This window comes from Vipera berus (genome assembly GCF_964194415.1).
Source record: "Vipera berus genome assembly, chromosome: 3".
NCBI classification, from domain to species: Eukaryota; Metazoa; Chordata; class Lepidosauria; order Squamata; family Viperidae; genus Vipera; species Vipera berus.
This window is the reverse complement of record NC_138204.1, coordinates 106,763,961-106,779,804: the sequence shown is the minus strand read 5'-3', so window position 1 is coordinate 106,779,804 and position 15,844 is coordinate 106,763,961. Positions and strand designations below refer to the sequence as shown.

The window sequence follows — 15,844 nt, the reverse complement described above, 5'->3', positions numbered from 1 at the left end:
AGAGCAACAAAGATGATTGGGGGACTGGAGGCTAAAACATATAGGGAACGGTTGCTGGAATTGGGTATGTGTAGTTTAATGAAGAGAAGGGTGAGGGATGACATGATAGCAGTGTTCCAATATCTCAGGGGCTGCCACAAAGAAGAGGGAGCCAGGCTGTTCTCCAGAGCACCTGAGAGCAGGACAAGAAGCAATGGATGGAAACTAGTCAAGGAGAGAAGCAACCTAGAACTAAGGAGAAATTTCCTGACAGTTAGAACAATTAATCAGTGGAACAACCTGCCTCCAGAAGTGGTGAATGCTCCAACACTGGAAGTTTTTAACAAGAGACTGGACAGCCATTTGTCTGAAATGGTATAGGGTTTCCTGCCTTAGCAGGGGGTTGGACTAGATGACCTCCAAGGTCGCTTCCAAATTATTATTATTATTATTATTATTATTATTATTATTATTATTATTATTATTGTTATTATTATTATTATTATTATTATTTTATAGGTGCCCACATATAACCAGCAAGCAGCAATGCTGTCAGTATCTGTACACATTAGACATCCCCTCAAGATGGCGGATGTGTCGAGCTGAGCTCCGTGAGTTTGGTGTGGATTGGTGGACTTGGGGGGCGCCCTTGGGAGTGCATAATGCCTCCATGTTAGGGCTGGGTGAACAGACTGCTTTGCCATCCTTGCTTTTTGGGGCGTCGGTGCCCTCCATATCGGTGCGAGGTGACTGGAGGTCCTGCTTGGAGATCATGGCTCTGGCTCTGGCTCCGTTTGAAACGCCGCGGCTTGAAACGCCCGATCAGCTGTTTTTCGGGGCGGATAGAGCCGCGGCTTGAATCGATCAGAAATGGCTGTAGGAACTGCGACGGGAGTGAATGCTCCAGCCTGGAACACTTGGAATTGGCTGGAGAAGCTTGAGGAGAAGCTGGAGGAACTGCAGCAAGAGCGAATGCTGCCGGAGGAGCCGTGGCTTGAAAACGCCCAAGTCAGCTGGTTTTTGGGGCGGATAGAGCCATGGCCCCGAATGGCCGGAACAACTGGAGGAACTGCGGCACGGGCGAAAGCTAATGCTGCGGGTAATGCTGCGGGTTGCGGCGTGGGTAATGCTGCGGGTTGCCCAGCACAGAATCCTGCATGGCGGCCCTTCCACAACAGTTCTTGCTGCGGACTACCAGGCGACAGAGACCAGTTTTGGGGCAGATAGAGACACGGCTCCGAATAGCTGGATCAACTGGAGAAACTTCGGCATGGGTGAATGCTGCTGGAGGAGCTGGGATATTTTTATCGACTCCTCGCTTGCTCCTATCTGCTACCTGCTGCTATCTACCCCCCCCCCCCGCTGGTTCAAGAGCTACTGCCTTAAGAGTTCTGAGGCAGCTTTCAATCATGGCCTAGAGTTACGGCTTCCAAGTTGGGCTGGGCTTGCCTATCACCCATATGGAGTTGGACTCTTGTATGCTGTTTCTCCTGTCCCCCATAGACTCAGGAGGACCCGGGGTGAAGAGTCGCTGTGAGATTGCGGCTCAGTTTCTTTTCATCTACAACCCTCTGGATGTGAGAGATCCGTGAGGGTATGTTCTTTCTCCCTGGATGGGGTCTCCATCTACCTCCCAGATCAGCCTCGAGGTCGGGGTGAGAGATCGACTGCTGTCTGTTTCTGGGGTACCCAGCACAAGTGAGAGTTGTGCTGGACTGGCGGTTTTGGACTCATATACTCCTGATATGACATCATCTTTCAACATCTGACTGCCACTTCCCGAACTCACATGGCCAGTCATGGCACGCTTACGTTATTCTGACATGGACTTATACGCCCTCAGGGGTACTCCCCCCTCCTGGGTGCGTCCCTCCTTCTTTGTTACCTTTCCTCTTGATGACGGGCCCAATTGTTGGGACCCTGAGAGATGGTCAGGTATGGATTGGGGTCTCCAGTTTATTGTTAGGAAAAGACCCCCTGATCTGTTTTTTAGCAAAAAAATTTAAGGGGTTAAGGGGGAGGTCCAGGTCCAGGATTGATCGCGCAGGGGGGGAGCGGGGGTCGGTTGCCTCTGGAGCTCTGGAGCGGGTCGTGGGACTACCTATTCCCACAACGTTAGGGAATGGCAGCAGGTGTACGAACAGAGGGCTGTATCGATATCCGGGAGGGCATCCCAGCTATTTACAAGTGGTGAGGTGCTCCGACCCTCTGATTTCTCCCCGAGGTCCCGGGAGCGAGGATGTGCAGCCACCTGAGCTCCGGCTGGTGTAGTTGAACGCCAGGTCCGTTGTTAATAAGGCTCCTCTTGTCCGGGAACTGGTTGAGGGTGAGCATGCGGACCTGGCTTGCATCATGGAGACTTGGCTGGGCCCAGAGGGTGGTATTCCTCTGGTTGATCTTTGCCCACCAGGTTTCTGGGTGCTACACCGGCCTCGGGCTCAGGGTAGGGGCGGGGGAGTGGCGGTAGTTATGAGGGAGACCTTGTGTCCGCGGGAGGCCACCGTTCCCCAGATAGTCGGGTGTGAGTCTCTCTGAGATGTGGTCCTGGGGCGCAGTTGGGCTTGCTGCTGGTGTACCTTTCGCCTAGTCACGCAGCAGCAGCCCTGCCTGAGCTTCTCAACATCCTCTCAGGGTTGGTGACTGAGTTCCCCAAACTTATAGTTTTGGGTGACTTCAATCTACCATCCCTGGGAGGATCATCTGAATTAGCTCGGGAGTTCATGGCTTCCATGACGGCCATGGACCTGACGCAAGTAATTCATGGACCGACTCATGAGGGAGGCCACACCCTTGACCTGGTTTTCTTATCTGGACAGTGGTTAGATGATCTTGGTGGGGGCTCACCAATTGTTATGCCCCTGTCATGGACCGATCATCTCCTGCGGCTGGTCTTCCGTTTTGCCACTCCCCACCGTGGGTGTGTGGAGCCAATTAGATGGTACCACCCCAGGTGCTTAATGGACCCAGATAGGTTCCAGGCAGCGCTGGGACCCCCACCTGCCTCCGTTGCTCACAACTCGGCGAATGCCTTAGTGGAAGCCTGGGAAAGGGCAGCCACGGAGGCACTTGACTGAGTTGTACCCTTGCGGCCCCTGACTCGGCGCAGATCCCAGCGAGCTCCATGGTTCTCTGTGGAGCTTCGGGAGATGAAGCGTCAGAGACGGGGCCTAGAGAGCTGTTGGAGGTCCAGCCGATCCGAATCCGACCGATTGCGACTAAGAACCTATATGAGGTCTTATCTCGCAGCGATAAGGGCGGCGAGGTCTAAGCACTTCGCTACCCTTATCGTGTCCGCAGATAACCGCCCGGCCGCTCTGTTTAGGGTGACCCGCTCCCTCCTTAATCAGGAGGTGAGGGAGGAACCCTTGCAGGGTCGTGCCGAGGAGTTTAGTCAACATCTGTCGGACAAAATCGCTCGGATTCGGACCGGTCTGGACTCCGACTGGGCAGAGTCTGACGATCAGGACACGGGCGGTCTTGTTGATATTATCTGGGAGGAGTTTGATTCTGTGACTCCAGAGGAAGTGGACAGGATTATGGGGAGGTTGAGCTCCACCACATGTTTATTGGACCCGTGCCCTTCCTGGCTGGTTTATGCGGCTTGGTTGGGGACACGAGGCTGGTTCCAGGCGGTTATATCTGCCTCTTTGAGTGAGGGCAGTTTCCCCGCCGTCTTGAAGGAGGCGGTGGTGAGACCTCTCCTCAAGAAGCCTGCCTTTCGTCCGGTCTCCAACCTTCGCTTTCTTGCGAAGGTTGTTGAGAGTGTGGTGGCGCATCAGCTCCCTCTGGTCCTGGATGAAGTGGATTATCTAGACCCGTACCAATTGGGTTTCATGCCCGGGCACAGCACGGAGACGGCATTGGTCGCTCTGGTGAATGATTTCTGGAGGGCCCGGGACAGGGGACATTCCTCTGTCCTAGTCCTATTAGACCTCTCAGCGGCGTTTGATACCATCGACCATGGTATCCTGCTGCGGCGTCTCAGGGGATTGGGAGTGGGAGGCACAGTCTTTCAGTGGTTCTTCTCCTATCTCCTGGGACGTTTGCAGTCGGTGTTGGCAGGGGGGCAGAGGTTGACCTCGAGGCCTCTCATGGAGTTCCTCAGGGGTCGGTCCTCTCGCCTCTCCTGTTCAACATCTACATGAAACCGCTGGGTGAGATCATTCGTGGTTTTGGAGTTGGGTATCATCAGTACGCTGATGATACCCAGCTTTTTATTTCGACCCCAAACCACCCCAGTGATGCCCTCGACGTGATGTCCCATTGCCTGGAAGCGGTTCGGGTCTGGATGGGGAAGAACAGACTTCAACTCAACCCCGACAAGACTGAGTGGCTGTGCATACCGGCATACCGGGATATTCAGAATATCCCATCTCTTTCTATGGGGGGTGAGCTATTACCCCCCGTAGATAGGGCTCGCAACTTGGGAGTCATCCTAGATTCACGGCTTACTTTGGAAGATCACATAGTGGCCGTGACTAGGGGGGCCTTCGCCCAGGTTTGCCTGGTGCGCCAGTTGCGGCCCTATCTAGACCGGGATGCCCTGCGTACGGTCACTCATGCGCTCGTGACCTCTCGTTTAGACTACTGCAACGCTCTCTACATGGGGCTGCCCTTGTAGACCACTCGGAGGCTCCAACTGGTACAGAATGCAGCCGCGAGAGTTGTGTTGGGAGTCTCCCGATACTCCCATGTTACACCTCTGCTCCGTGAGCTGCATTGGCTCCCAGTTGTCTTCCGGGTGAGGTTCAAGGTGCTGGTATTGACCTACAAAGCCCTACATGGCATGGGTCCGAAATACCTTGGGGAGCACCTGCGGCCGGCATCAACTTCCCTCTGCCCAATACGCTCCCACAGAGAGGGTCTCCTCAGGGTGCCACCAGTCAAAGAATGCCGACTGGTGGCCCAAAGGGGGAGGGTGTTCTCTATGGGCGCGCCGGATTTATGGAACCGTCTTCCGGTTGAGCTCCGGATGGCGCCCGACCTTCACTCCTTCTAAAGACGTATCTTTTTGAACAAGCTGGCCTGGCCTGATGGGAGGGGGTTGGGTTTTTATTACTTTTAAATACGTTTTAATCTATTTAAGAGTTCTGGGCACTTGTTTAATCTTTTTTAATTTTTGTATTCTGTCTTTTTAACATGTATTGCCCTGTTCACCGCCCTGAGTCCTTCGGGAGAAGGGCGGTATACAAATAAAATTAATAATAATAATAATAATGTATAGTATCCACAGCAAGGGAGGAAGAGCTGTTTGGGGAAAAAATACAAGTAAATAAGTAGGCTTTATTTGTGGGAAGGTTCTTCTCGCAGGAGGAAAATGCTCCTTTAATATAAAACTGTGTTTTTTTACAAACTAAAATTACCCTACTATCCTGAATAAAAACAAACTAACACCACTACCACCACCACCTATTAAATGGGCTTGGCTAAAGAGAAGTTGATCATATACTTAGCTTCAGAACTGCTGCTTTTCAGATCATGAATAGAAAACAAAGGTATCCTAGAACAATTTTTTTAGAAGGACCCCAGGCATGCACGAACCACTTAGATTTCCTGGATGTCCTTTTACAATCTCGTGGATATGTCCTTTACAAACATTGCTCCTATATATAGAATAATGGAATAATAGAGTTGTAAGAAATGTCCACCATCTGCTCAAGCAAGAAACTGTACCATTTGAGTCTCTTCTTAAAAATTTCCAGTGTTGGAGCACCCAAAACCTCTGGAGGCAGTTCACTCCACTGATTAATTGTTCTGAAAGGAAATTTCTCCTTAGTTCTAGGTTGCTTCTCTCTCATTAGTTTCCATCCCTTCCTTCTTGCTCTACCTTCAAATGCTTTGGAGAATAGGTTGACCACCTCTTTTTAAACTAACAGATTAAACAAAGTAAATATTTTTGAACTTTGCAATTTAAGGGTCATTAATATTTGTAATAAAATTGTTTGCATTTGTTGAGAAATTCTTACAAACGTATATTTAGCAATGAATGTTTCTGTTAAAGACATTCAAAAAAGATACCTATGGGTTCCCAGTTCCATTTATAGCTGACTACTTTCCTTGTTTAAGATGGGCAAAATAATTGGGACTCGTTTTTTAAGAAGGATTTATATCTAATATTTATAAGAACAAGATTGTGAGATTCTTTGCTCAGGTGTTTTTGTACTTGAAAGAAAACATTACATCAACTCCCAAATTATTTATCTTTGAAAGGTGTGGGGTCCCTTAGGTTCACTAAGAATGCACACATAATTTTGTTTGTTTAAACTTCTTTAGAGGGAAGAACCTTGAATTCACAATAATTTTCCTTTTGCGTAAACCAATTACAAATTTTCTGAGCAAATAGTAGTAGTTTATGTAATTTCCCTAGATCTAAATATTCTGGCAACCTAATTTGAGTGAACAACTTTACCAGTTTTTCTAAAGGATTTCAGAGTAGGAAGGTTTACTATATGTTTCCCTTTTAGTTAGAGTTAGATCTAATGTGATCATTATTGCTTTTGTATACCAAGAAACAGGAAAAAAAATCCTGCTTTTGATTGGATGACAAATTGTATATCAGGTTATCAACCTCTCAATGTACATGAGTATAATCATTATGACTTCATAAATCATGATTAAACAAACTTAGTACTTTTTCCCCAACAAATCTTGTTCAGAGAAGAGGCAGTTGTGGTTTATGGTGAAAAGGGCTTTTGCACATCTCCAACTGCTGTGCCAATTGTGCCTGTTCCTGAATGAGAAGGCTTTAGTAGTTTAAAGACAAGAAGGACTAGAGGTGACACAATATTAGTGTTCCAGTATCTAAGAGGCTGCTACAAAGAAGAGGGGGTCAACTTGAGATTGGACAACAATTTGTCTGAAATGGTATATGATTTCCTGCTTGAGCAGAGGGTTGGACTAAAAGACCTCCAAAGTCCCTTCCAACTCTGTTATTCTGTTCTGTTCCACTAAGTAGTTTCTGTGTTAAAGTTTGAGAAATAAAAATGTATAGTGGAACTGGAAATATTATGAGCAGGGCTTTTTTTGTCATAGAACACTCAGAACGGAGTTCCGGCACCTTTTTTGGATGGAACCTTGTAGGGTAGGCAAGGCGGGTTGTATGACGTGTGAGTTCCGGCACCTTTTTCTTTTACAAAAAAAGCACTGATTATGAGGGATGTAGTTTGTTACATACAGAATGCTTGAGCAGAGGGTTGGACTAAAAGACCTCCAAGGTGTCAAGGTACAGTAATTGTAATTTAGTAGCTGACCAGCAAGCAGAGTATTTTGGGGTGGTGTCCTTTAAGAGACTGAACCTGAGGAAAATGACAGTTGGAACCTTGCACTTCACTTGAACCATTTGAATATAAATGACTTCCTTGTATGATGTATGCTCCCTGAATGTTATTGTTTCATGTTGTCTATTAAACCAGTTATTTTGATAAACCACTGTCAGATGTTTGTGATTCTATGTTGTCACAAGACGAAAACAAGAAAAAGGCTGCGATAATTTATATTTTAAACAACACAAGGTCCCTTCCAACTCTGTTATTCTGTTTGTATCCTGTTCTACAAAGTAGCTACTGTGTTAAAGTTTGAGAAATAAAAATGCATAGTGGAACTGGAAATAGTATGAGGGATGTAGTTTCTTACATACAGAATGCAGAAAAAAATCAGTTGAGAAACAACCTTATCAAAGTGGATAAAATATATGTAGACTAGAAGTAGACAGGGAGAAATTTTTCACACCGTGTATAATTAATCTGTCGAATTACCACAAAACATGGCGATGACCACTTACTTGAATGCCTTTAAAAGGGATTGGATAGTGGGATGGAATGTTAGTTAAAAACTAGTAACTTGAGGACCCAATTTTATCTCTGCGTTGGGGGCAGTTTGATTCCAAATACCAATTTTAGGTGAACAGTAATAGGATACTCTGTCTCTTACTTGAGAGCACCCTAGAGGTATTTCATTAACCACTCTTAAAAAACAAAATGTTGCACTAGAATGGATCTTATCCTGCTGTAGCAAGACTATGCTTATGCTTATCTAATCTCTCCAGTCTACAGGGCTTATTAAAATTAGGAAAAGTGCTGGTGATTTTGGGCTGGTCATTCTCAGCCCAATTCACCCCAGAGGTTGTGGGAAAAATAAGACACAGGAATTTTGGGTATGTTTGCCATCTTGAATTAAATATAAAAGAAGATAGTATAATAATAGGATGATGATGATGATGATGATGATGATGATGATGATGATGATGATTCTATTTTTCTTTTAGCCATGTCTCAGACCGTACAGACAAATGGCACACAACCATTGAGCAAAACATGGGAACTCAGCTTATATGAACTTCAAAGAACACCTCAGGTACTGTAGTTACTTTCTTCTCCATCTTTGTATTATTTTTGGTAATAGCTTGTATCGTTGTATTGTTTTAGTGTGAATGTGATCTTCCACATCCCAGATAATTTGTACCAGAAGAATTTGATAGGAAGAAAAGTAATGCAAATTATAAGAGTATTGAAAGTGTATCATTTGTAAATATTAATTTTATTGGAACAAGGAAATAATTTCTTGAAAACACTATTTTGATCATTAGGAAGCTATAACAGATGGCCTGGAGATAGTGGTGTCACCCCGAAGTCTCCACAGTGAGCTAATGTGTCCCATTTGTTTGGATATGCTGAAAAATACCATGACTACTAAGGAATGTCTACATCGATTTTGTGCTGATTGCATTATCACAGCCCTTAGAAGTGGGTAAGTTGGTTGATGAAAAAAACCTACTGCTACAGAACTGAATAGTACCTTGGAATTATGCTCAGACCAGTGATTCAAAAGGTTTTTTGGAATTTAAGCCACATGGGATACAGCCAGTGATGCATGAATGTTTTAGATATGGATAAGGCCACTGTTTTTGCCCCATGCTGGAGTATGTGAATTGGGGCGGAAATTTTAAGAGTAATTGTAACAAAACTAGGTGCTTCTTATTTCAGCAAGAGGTGGGTGGGTAGGAAAGGCCAAAAAAGCAGATTGCTGCCAACATTTAATGATATATGGGATTATATAGTAATAGCACTTAGACTAATATACCGCCTCATAGTGCTTTACAGCCCTCTCTAACCAGTTTACAGAGTCACCCTCATTTTACTGACCTCGGAAGGATGGCTAATCTGCTTGTTGCCTATCACAGCTCTGCCACAAAGGAATTATAAACATACTTTTGCCTTCTTTCTCCTCTGAAATTGCCTCCTGTCACCTATTGTATATGGCTGGCCACATTCGAAACCCAAAGAAGGTTATATATAAAGAATTTGCAGCTAGGATGGGTTGAGTATTTTTGCTATCCTACTTAATCTTGTGAGATGGGAGTCCTTGGTGCTCTCTGAGCTTGATTGTTTTCTTGCAGATGCTTTATTACCCAAACTAGTTAAACTCATCAGCACTGATGATATTACCTAGTTTGGGTACTGAAACATCTGCAAGCTCAGGGAGCACCAAAGAGTTCTCATTTCAACCCTGAGCCTCAAATATTTTCTCCTATATTGCCTTGTAGGATAGGTTTGCTGCAGTAGTACCTGAACCTAGGTCATTCAGAGCATCTTATATCCAAGCAGAGACTTCAATTTGGAGTTCAAATCAGGATTTGTATCCAGTATACTACACTGACTCCAAGTAATGACTTTTTCAGCCTATTAAAAAGTGGGTACATAAAGAATACTAGGCTCCTTGTACTGTTGTCACCAAATAATGTACAGGACTAAGAGCAAAGAGGGTCAGTGAGCATTGACCATATCATTCTATTGAATTCTGAGATGTCCAAAATTAACAAATGGCTGTTCCCCTTCTGAAAAATAGTTAAGTATTTCAAAAGAAATCACAAAGATTTGCCGACAATGCAATAAGCATACAAAATTTTTGAATTAGGTAAGAACATATTTTTGGAATTCTTTTTCTTATTTTCAGAAACAAAGAATGCCCTACTTGTCGTAAAAAGCTCGTTTCCAAAAGATCTTTGAGACCAGATCCAAATTTTGATGCCCTCATCAGTAAAATTTATCCAAGTCGTGATGAATATGAGGCTCACCAGGAGAGAGTTTTAGCAAGGATCAGCAAGCACAATAATCAGCAAGCTTTGAGCCACAGCATTGAAGAGGGTCTGAAAATACAAGCCTTGAACAGGTAAAAAAATTATATATAGTGAAAAGATGGGTATCTCTAGTTGGGTGATTGTCTGCATACTTATTTGTATGAAGATCTATATCTTCAGACTTCAGCATAAAAAGAAAAAATAGAAAATGATGCCTACCAGAAGGTTAGAGTATTGCTTCTATTTGAAATACACATTACTGGATTGAGTAGACGAGTAATCAAAAAGCTTACATTTTTAAATAAATTCCTGCCTTTTTTTTAATTTGAAAACTGTGGATCATGCAAAATTGACCACAACAGCCTAACTTCCAATGTTACAGCTAACCATATCCTAATATTTGTTCAAAATCTATATTTCAAATGACATGTCTACTAAATACTATAAATACTAAACATATTTGTAATATGTGAATTATTTTGCAAAATGAATTTCCTCATGGCAGAAGAAGAATGCATTGGTATTAGTATTAATACTACTACTATTTCAGTACTACAGCTAATGGTGAAGGGTTGTATGTTGGATATGTGTATTTAATGAAAAAAAATGGACAAAATTTGCTAGCTGAAACAAAGACTCTGAAAATGAAGAATTTAAGATTATTTCTTGATTGTGCTAACTAGGTTACAGAGAGGCAAGAAGCAACAGATAGAGAATGGCAGCGGAGCAGAAGACAATGGTGACAGTTCGCATTGTAGTAACGCTTCGACCCACAGTAATCAGGAGGCTGGACCAAGTAACAAAAGAACCAAAACTTCTGATGATTCTGGGCTTGAACTGGACAATAACAATACAACAGTTGCTATAGACCCAGTATTGGATGGTGCAAGTGAAATAGAATTAGTTTTCAGACCCCATCCTACACTTATGGAAAATGATGACAGTGCACAGACAAGGTAAGCAGTGATTCATTTTTATTTTAGAAGAAATGCTGCATATGGTAGTAGATGAATCCAGTTAAATATTGTAGGCTCTGTATGACTTCATGTAGAATAAACAATAGAAAATACTGGATTATTTTCCTTGTAAGCCTTTCCATATCTGTTAATCTTACTTCTTGTAACCTGTAGGTACATAAACCCTCTTTGCTTTTGTACAGGTATATTAAGACCTCGGGCAATGCCACTGTTGATCACTTGTCTAAGTACCTAGCTGTGAGGCTAGCCTTAGAAGAACTTCGGAGCAAAGGAGAGTCTAATCAGATGAATCTTGAAACAGCCAGTGAGAAGCAATACACAATTTATATTGCTACAGCTAATGGCCAATTCACCGTGAGTAACTCTTTGAGCAAAAATGCAATTGAGAAAAGGCATTGTTTCAAAATAAATTTGAATTCTATTCAGAATGTCATTATGCCCAGAGCTAAACATACAGAGGCAAAGCAAATAGGGTATGCTGTCAGGATGTGTGATCTTGACAATGTGTATGTCAGAACCCACCCCAATCCACAACTTAGGAAAGAAGAACTCTTGGAGACAGGATTGTCCAAACAGGAACTTTTACTAAAACATGGTTGACAGTGGATAATCTAGACAGGATCTGGAAACTGTCTCACAGATCGATACTTTTAAAGTGTCCCCAAGTAATAACCCCTCCCCTCAATCCATTTGGTCAGTACCGGATCAGTCAAGTTTCAGGTGTCAAACTCCTCATGGGAAAGAAAAGCCCCATCACATTTGCAACATTATTACTTCTTCCCCTTCATATTCCAGTCGGAGATACAAACCAGAATCCCCCCCCCTCCCTCTTTCTTTGTTCTTCTTAGTTCAAAGGGTTTCTTCCCTGGTCTTTTGTGATGGCCTTCAGGCAGGCTGAATAAACAAACCTTGCATCTAAGGGATAGAGATGGCTCTTAACAACCTTGCCTTCTCTTTCCCTCCTTGGAAATGGCAGAATCCAGTAAAGGGTTGAGATTTAGATTTGCACAGATAGGGAGTTAGAAATGAAATATATAAATGGATTCTGACTTTATCTAAAAGGTATGATCTATATACCCAGGCTTAACCCTCTGTGTGGAAAATTTCCGAAAAGGACACGTGCATATGTTGCTAAAAAAAGATGAGGAAAATCTAGTTTCAGACCATTATTGATTCGTTTCTGAGCTTTCCTGTTCATCTCACTTTCTTATACAATCCTAGCAGAATTATTTATCCCCTACTGTGGAAGGTTAACATGTAGAAAGGAGTATTTTAAAAAAATACAATGCAAACAACCAAGTGTTTTGTTGTACATTAAAGCCTCAACCATATCTCATAAGCCTTTGCAGAGAACGACTCTGTTTCAACAGAAGCAGGGAGTACAGTCCTGACAAAAAGGGCAAAATGTGTATTCTTGTCAGGTGCGGGAAGAAAGGAGATGAAGAATGGTAAGAGACTGACCATTAACAAAACAGAAAGGGCTTTTTTTGGGGTGAGGGAGGAAGGCATGTAATTCTCTGGTCCATGAATGCTAAAAATAGCAGTGGGATTATTTCAGTCTCTGAAAATATTCTTGTCACCGTGTGTCCAAGGTGGTTATCCTTCAACAAAGCAATTTTAAAGACACATTTTATCCTGCACCAGTTTTCATACTCTCAGAATAAACTGAGATTTCTTGTAGTACTTTATATGGTTTATCAGTGCAAGATTGTGTCACATTTAGTTACTGTTTTGTTAATAGTCACTCTCTTGTCTCTCCATTCTCACTATTCCCTCTTCTCCTTCCACCTCCTACGACAGCTGCTTGATGTTTGGACTGCACACATTTGATGAAGTGGATTGTACAAAAGTTAATATTATTATAATAAATTGATTAGTCAAGATATCATAAAACTGCTGCAGAAAACTAACACAGCTAACCTATGAAAATGCTGAATATAAACATACTAAGTGAACATGCTAGGAAACTTCTATTCGTATATCTGGAATTTTGATCTGTTATATGATGTTTAAGATGGATGAAAGGTCTTTTTATTTTGGACAAGATTTAAATATACAGTATGCTTCTTCCAACATCCTGGAAACCAATCAGAACTTATTGCTGTTTTTACAGTGTCTAAAAAAGAGTCTGTATTGGCTGCAGCTCCCTACTAACTGGCCTGCTACATCCACACATCTTTACTTTTTTTCAGAATTAGTGTTCAATGAAGTACATAAATTGTGGGAACATATAAGGAAAAAGGATATTGTACGGAATCTAGCTGTCTGATATATTTATTCATTACTGAACTGTGTACTTAAAATAAATTACAGTGACCTTTAAAAAGGACTAAATCAAAACCTAGCCTCCCATACACATTGTATCAATCTTAAAGGATTTGAGGCTTCTAGTGTAAACTTAAATGTATAAGATTAAACTTAACCATCTGGTCTTGATCTAATTGAAAAGAGCTATTTAATTCATTGACTAGAATTGTGCATTGTTAGTGGCAAGTAATTTTGGGGGTTAGGCCTCCACTTTAGACTTTAGACGTTTGAATAAAAAGGGTGTATTAAATCTGTGCTAGATCCAGTAATATATGCATAATGTCCCCACCCACTTGTAATTATAATTACTGAGTGGGTAGGACAAAATGGCAGTCAGATTTGGATCACTGCTGTGCGTCCTGGAATACATGGCCTGCCCTCCTTCCACGGGAGATCTGAAGAGAGAAATGCAAGGTGGGTGTGTAGGATCAGGCCCAAATGCTGCAGGGTTCCAATGGGGTAGGATAGGGAGGCAGGGGGTGCTGTAGTGACCCTGTGCTGGGTCGTAAGGGCAAATGACCTCAAGGCCACTGCTGCCGTTGTATCTTTGAAATGGTATGTAGCTTTTTTGGGGGGAGGGGTCTCTTGTAACTTCAGATGTCATACCTCAATAACCTGAGCTCAAGATACTATTAATTGCTGTCATCATGTTCTACTTAGACAATTGTGTTAAGTGATTTCATTCCATGCTTTAACAAGCAACTAGGGTTATGTCCCATGATATTGCTAACATATTTGATAGGAAAATATAAATATTTTCTGATTCTGATTGACAAGGTCTTCTTGATGAAGATACCAGCCTGAAAAATACTGGACAAAAATACAGACAGCTACAAGATTTTGTTTGCTATTACTTAAACCCAAAAATTTAAATGTTGGTAGATTTTTTTCAAAATGCTAAATGTGTAAAGATCTAAAAATGTTCACACTTTATCATGTTCAGTTTTGAAAGATCAGAATTGACCTAATATTTCTTAATTTCATCTTGCAAAGCTGGAGTGGCTTTTTATGTTGCTGTACTTTGAACAGAATAGCTTTATTTACCTTGATGGTAGACTGCAGAAATGTCAAACGTACATATTTGTTTGCTAAACCTCTAGGCTCTATTTTGCAATGGGAAGGATAAATTTTAAAAGATCTGTAGCCTTTTTTATGGAAATATACTATAACACCCTCATTTGTTCTACAGCTGCTTTTCCTTTGGAACTGAAATATCGGTTTATATTAGGAGTGAATGTTGTTTACGAACTGTGATTTGTCAGTGTTTGGTAATTTTCTAGTTATTATTTTTTGTTATTCATTTTCAAATGGCAATAACACTTTTCTATTTTTAACTTTGTTACTTCTTTTGGCTCCCACTCTAGGTATTAAACGGTTCTTTTTCCTTGGAGCTGGTCAGTGAAAAATACTGGAAAGTGAATAAGCCCATGGAGCTCTACTATGCACCAACAAAGGAACACAAATAAGCCTTACAAAAAGGCTTTGAGTTGGAACAATACTTGCTTTTATAGCTTTGCTTTAATTTGAGGTACCATCCTCTGCATCATGGACAACTGCACATAGACTTGGATTCCTCAATGAATATCTCTAGACAGTATTTTGTGTGATATCTAACTTATATTTTTCTTTCTGAAGAACTGAATGATCAGAACATTCCACTGTTACTGTTGTATGTGTTCTTTTAATTTGGTGGCTCTTGGTTCATGTGCATGAAGTTAGTGGCAGCAAAATTTCTTTAGAACATGGAATGTTAGAAGGCTTTGGATGGGCAGACTCACTAGCACCTTGATGTACATTGACAAAGGAACAAGAGATGCTATAATTCTATTATATATGATTAAGAGTAGGTCTGTTAGTAAGTAACTAGTTCAGATGCTAAAGAAATAACTGAGGCTGGAGGAAAAGATAGATTGTTCACAGCAGTACCTGAATTCTTATGCAATGCCCTGTAATGTCATTCTGCTTTGTGAATAAAAAAGCCACCTCATATACAACACTGTCTTCATTCCCAGTGTCCATGGGAATGCAAGCTACTCTTTTTCCTGTTTTCATGATATTTAAGGTAAATTATTCTTACCAACTTCACATTATAGCTAAGAGAACATTAACTGTAATACTGTTTCATAGCTTAATTGCAGTTTAAGAACTAGCTCTGGGAAAAGACTTTACAGAATGAGTGTACATTTCTGAGACAAGTTCCAAATTTTGTTAATCACAGTTCATGAAGTGCTGATGGTACAATCATATTAACATTCCAGAAAAAGGGGAAAAATATACTGATTTGAACTGATACTACTTAAAAATAATAATGATGCAATATTGACAAATTTCTTTGACAGCATTTTTAAATTTTCCCAAGTCAATTAGGCACTTGTAAAAATAAGTGCAGTATGGATTGTAATGATCTTTAATTTTGATTGGATCAAAACTGTATACTTACCTATCGTAGCATCCAAACTTCTGTAAATCAGTTATCATCCATGACGTAGTAGAAGACTCATCCTTC

The 15,844-nt window shown here is 41.9% G+C and overlaps 1 protein-coding gene across 1 annotated transcript in view; it reads left to right on the top strand.

Moving 5' to 3' along the window:
* RNF2 (ring finger protein 2) overlaps positions 1–15,305 on the top strand; it is a 32,334-nt gene extending 17,029 nt beyond the window's left edge. The window contains exons 2-7 of the mRNA XM_081322306.1: positions 8,243–8,331; positions 8,564–8,724; positions 9,931–10,146; positions 10,738–11,010; positions 11,214–11,385; positions 14,703–15,305. Of these exons, the coding sequence (XP_081178432.1) occupies positions 8,245–8,331; positions 8,564–8,724; positions 9,931–10,146; positions 10,738–11,010; positions 11,214–11,385; positions 14,703–14,804 (1,011 nt within the window). The 5' untranslated portion in view covers positions 8,243–8,244 and the 3' untranslated portion in view covers positions 14,805–15,305. The remainder of the gene's footprint in view (positions 1–8,242; positions 8,332–8,563; positions 8,725–9,930; positions 10,147–10,737; positions 11,011–11,213; positions 11,386–14,702) is intronic.
* Positions 15,306–15,844: the final 539 nt, after the last annotated feature.